The sequence below is a fragment of the Monosiga brevicollis genome, genomic scaffold, assembly GCF_000002865.3.
Source record: "Monosiga brevicollis MX1 MONBRscaffold_3 genomic scaffold, whole genome shotgun sequence".
NCBI classification, from domain to species: domain Eukaryota; class Choanoflagellata; order Craspedida; family Salpingoecidae; genus Monosiga; species Monosiga brevicollis.
The window spans coordinates 2,261,481-2,266,044 of NW_001865040.1; the positions used below are offsets into that span (position 1 = coordinate 2,261,481).

At 51.6% G+C, this 4,564-nt stretch overlaps 2 protein-coding genes across 2 annotated transcripts in view; one reads left to right on the forward strand and one right to left on the reverse strand.

The window, feature by feature from the left end:
* Positions 1-377, forward strand: part of Mb_HLH_5 (uncharacterized protein) — a gene marked incomplete at both ends in the record, with an annotated part of 1,709 nt that extends 1,332 nt beyond the window's left edge. Inside the window, one exon of the mRNA XM_001743149.1 lies at positions 11-377. Coding sequence (XP_001743201.1) covers positions 11-377 — 367 coding nt within the window. The remainder of the gene's footprint in view (positions 1-10) is intronic.
* Positions 378-1,431: 1,054 nt separating this feature from the next.
* MONBRDRAFT_17807 (uncharacterized protein) lies at positions 1,432-3,775 on the reverse strand. The gene is made up of 7 exons (XM_001743471.1): positions 3,486-3,775; positions 3,211-3,231; positions 2,914-3,043; positions 2,741-2,794; positions 2,342-2,589; positions 2,120-2,215; positions 1,432-1,929 (listed from the first exon to the last, which is right to left on the reverse strand). The coding sequence occupies exons 1-7, from the start codon at positions 3,486-3,488 to the stop codon at positions 1,861-1,863; spliced, it is 621 nt and encodes a 206-aa protein (XP_001743523.1). The 5' UTR covers positions 3,489-3,775; the 3' UTR covers positions 1,432-1,860.
* Between the last annotated feature and the right edge of the window lie 789 nt (positions 3,776-4,564).

The window sequence follows — 4,564 nt, forward strand, 5'->3', positions numbered from 1 at the left end:
CGTACGATAGCTTTCCCCACATGAGCGGTAAAATCCTCTTTCGCGGCGTACGTGTTGTGTACGCCGACGACGCCATGGCGGCCATGTGTGGGGTTGCGAACCCTCAGCTTCTCCTGGGTCTCCGTTCTCTGGACTTTATGGTCCGTGATGATAAGATTGTCAGCGGCCTTGACCTCCTCGACTTTTTGTTTGGTGATCGCCGCAAGATGGTGTCTGTTGAGCGCATGCGTCGCTTCGATGGCTCTCTCATTTGGGTGCGCTGCGAGGCCATTCGAACCAGCGTCGACGTTGATCACCTGCCTGAAGTGCTTTGCGACATCAGTCCCGCCTCCCCTCCCTTTAACAAGTCCGCTGTAGTGAAGGTGCAGATGATTTAAGTATTGCACGGTGCCGCCCTTTTGCGAGCCTGCCTTGTCCTGTTCAACCAAATCCTGCCGGTACAGTCTTAGCCTTGGCTCTGTGAGTCTGCAATTGTGTTTGGGTGTCTGTCCGGTGCACCGGGCCAAAAGGGTGCAAGAATGCCTTTTAGTTATCGAGTGAGCGATGGGTTAAATCTGGCGCGTTGCACCGATGCTCAAGTTGTCGTGCCTGTTGTTCAGATCTTGCCACTTTGGCATATGTCCATACGTGTTTGTCTCCTTGTGCCAGCGTGTCATATGCGAATACCCATGGACACGGTTAAAGGAATGAAAGGAAATCGATCCTGAATTACGTTTTCTTCTGCGCTCACCTTGCCGATGGGCACTTCTGTGGAGAGGCAGGCCCCCCAGTTCTTGTTACGCACACTGCACGTTCTTGAAAACAAGGGGCAGATTTGTTTTAGCTATCGCATATGTGGTATCACAAGCTCGATCGGCTAACCACGGGCACGCGTACGTAGTGATGCAGAAAATGTACAAAATGTAAAATGTGCAAAGTCGTCTCGTCCATCCCTTTGCCACCTTGTGTGCAGATAAAACGATATCATGGCAAAATCCCTAAAAATGTGAAAATGTGTTGATATTAATGCTGCAACGCTCCAACTGATTCGATTTTTGGCGTGCGGTTGTGAATGGGCTAGCGAAACCTCATGTTATTGTCCGGCATGCCTGGAGTTGAATGGGAGGCTACCGACAGGCATGGGCGCATCCCCATCAACAGACGAAAATTAACAAAAAAAAAAAAAAAAAAAAAAAAAACAAAGGGGGTGGAATGGAATGGCACGTGAATTCTGTAAATCATTTTCTCATAGTGATGAGAGCAGCAAAAAAAATACTCTTGTCGGGCTCCTCTTGTCGTTCAAAGTCGCGTCAGGCATGGCATGAAGCACAGTCTGCAAGCCCACGGCGACAGACCGGACCACATGGCTGTATTGGAGGCAACTGTGCTTCAAAGAAAAAAAAAAACAAAAAACAACAACAACCATGCTCTATGCCTCAAGTCGCAAAGTTTAGATCATCATCGATTGGCTGGCAGTGCGCCATGCACGCCCATGCGGGCGAGGGGCACAGATACAGTCACAGAAAGACAAAGACACGCCGCTGAGGCGTTGATACCACAGTGCCGATGCACGAAGGTCGATGGACGATATCGGAGCAGGATGGGAGAAGCACGCAAAACCATAGGACAACATAACACCGCATCACGAGGACCACAAAGGCGATGGGTGTCAAGATCAACGGCAGCTCACGACCACCGTTCGGTACCACAATGCCAAACCGTTGTTCGCCAGAGGCACCTGGAACTCGGCGGCACACGGAGGCGTGGGCAAACATCAACAAGAGACGACATTAAACTAAAACAAAGGTGGTAGAAGATGAGCAACACGGGAGAGACCCCTCCCACACAACAGGAGGACTAGGCGACACTCTGGCATCAAATCTAGCAGCAACCACTCGACTTGGGCTTGTCTTCATCCAGGTCAATCGTGTCGTTCTTCTCCAGTGCCGACTAGCAAGCAGGGGTGATTTGGAAGTGAGAGGAAGAAAGCCGGTTCAAACAAGGAGGAAAAGAAGCGGGGCCGACGGAGGAAAAGCATAAGAAGGGAGAAAAGTGGAGCTAAGCGTGATTCTTTCACAAGGAAAAGGGGCACAGCCACAAATACAAGGGCAAATGCACATGGCAAGGGGAGAAAATGTACCGGCTCGTGCTCGAGGATTTTCTTGACCAGCTCCTGAGCAGCAAGATCAATGTTGACATTCTCCTTGGCCGACGTCTCGAACCAACCCGCAAAGCCCTGGCACGAATGGCCGAACAGAATGAGCCAACATTCGAAAGCAAATGTTTTGACAAGCATGGAGACTGGGCAGGACATGTGCACAGATGTAAGGTTGTCCGCGCAGACCAGAGCGTAGGCACTGACCTTCTCCTCGCAGTACTTGTCCATGGCAGCGCCGTTCTTGACAAGACCTTCCTTGGCCATGTCGCACTTGTTGGCGAGCAGGACCACAGGGATCTTGGAGCCATCAGGCAGGAAGACCTTGTTGTCAATGTCCGACTTCCACTTTTGGACGGCCTCAAAGGTGGAGACGCGTGTGACATCGAAAACGATAAAGGCACCGACAGCCTCCTTGTAGTACACGCGAGTCATGTTTCCGAATCGCTCCTGGCCTGAGATTAGCGGGACAGGCGTGAGCACGCCGCGACAAAAAAGGGCAGAGTGGAATCTCGGTTGGTCGGATCAAGAGACCAGGTGCCGTGCTCCTGGCAATTGGAAACCCCGTGTCATCAAAAAGGCGAAGGACCGAGTCACTTTTCATACCGGCAATATCCCACAGCTGAAGGCGCACGATGGTATCATCATCAAGGTTCAAGACTACCATAAGACGGGGGGTGAAGCCATCAGATAATTCAAAGGCCAAGCCAGGCACATGCACTGTACGTGCATTATCATGGTAACAAGTCATCGGGATCATGACCAAGCCTCCATCCTACCTTTGAGCGCAAAGTCCACACCAATGGTGGCCTTGTAGTGGCTGCTGAACATTTGGTGCACGTAGCGCTTGATGATGCTGGTCTTGCCCGTGCCAATCTCACCCACGACAAGGACCTTGAAGAGGTGCTCCTAAGAGTTGTAACATGCGTACAGACAGACCACCGTACAGCATCGGATGTCAGAGGGGCAGGTACGTTGTTTTGAAAGCAGAAAACCTGGCGCCTCATCACGCAAGCAAAGGCGAACGCGAAACGGCAAGGCGAGCAGAAACGAGAGCGGAGCACGCCGAGTCATACTTTGAATTCGCCACCTGAGGCCTGGTGATGTAGAGACCAGATGAGCCGCGCGTCACACGTATAAGTTGATTTTTGGGAAGAAGAAGCGGAGACAGTGCCAGAGAAGCAGCAGATTCACATGAGTGGGCGCGCGCAATGAACAGCCATGTGGCCCCTGATCACAGGTTTGGTGCAGGTCATGGGCATGATCAAGAGCAACGTCGCCGTCGTCGGCAAGTGCAGTGCCATTGTGCGCAGGGTGTTTTCGAGCTTGGAGCTCTTGGCACGATACGCACCATGATTGCGATGAATGGTTTTTTTTTTCACGGAAACAAGAGCGGAAAACCTAAAGTAGCCAACAACCCCATGAACCTGGATCAGCCATCCTCAAACCGCACCACACCACGCCATGACTGTTGCATCAAATCACATCCATGGACGGTATTGACCAAGGCAAGCCGCGATTGGGCACCCCCCTCCTCAAGGGCGGAGCAGCAGGCAGAGCCAACAAGAGCAGCCGAACGTCCTCGTCACACACACACACACACACACACACACACACACAGAGCAAGAGGCATGATCGCTTACCAAGAACAAAAGGAAATGCTTTCTACGTATGTGTGGGTGTTGTTCCTCCACTACAACAGTGTCATTTGGTAGTAACGACATTCGAGATCGGAGACACTTTTTCACCTGTTCATCGAGACAACTTCGGTCACGTACCAAGTGTCATCCCTTATGGTTTGACCGTTGAGATTCGTTCTTCCGTTACAATTTCCGTTGCATTTTCCTTCTCCTCAACGGTGAGTCCCCACCCTTCCTCATTCCTCGCATGCGCTGCCATTTATTGATGCGTGAACCATCTCACCTTGCCTTTCTTTTCTTTGCGTGCAGCCATTATGGCGACTCCTTCTCCGGTGTCTTGTGCAATCTGCAACATGCTTGTCTCGGATTCCAATGAGCAACGCCATGTTCAAACGCACCATTCCACTCCACCCGATCTCCGCCGCCCTTCCGAGTGCTTTCCTTCTCTGAACTGGATTGACTGTCCTGCGCCAGGATGTGTGTGCTCAATGCGCAAGGGCGATCCGCTGATGGCGCACTACATTGAAAGCCATCCTGTACATGCCAACGAAAATTTGACCACCTTTTTTCCCAGCGCTGTTTGCTGCGACTGCGGCCACTGGTCCTTTAATCGCGTCTGCGCCAAAAGGCATCGCTCTATGAAGCATCGTGATGCAATAACGCATCCCCCCAAGGTCAGCTCCCGCGTCTTCGTGCTCGGACATGCACTACGCACAGTGCAATTGATCCTTTGGCAGGCCTGCCTCATGGAACAAATCCCGAACAAGTGCCTCTCAATCTTATTTTCTTT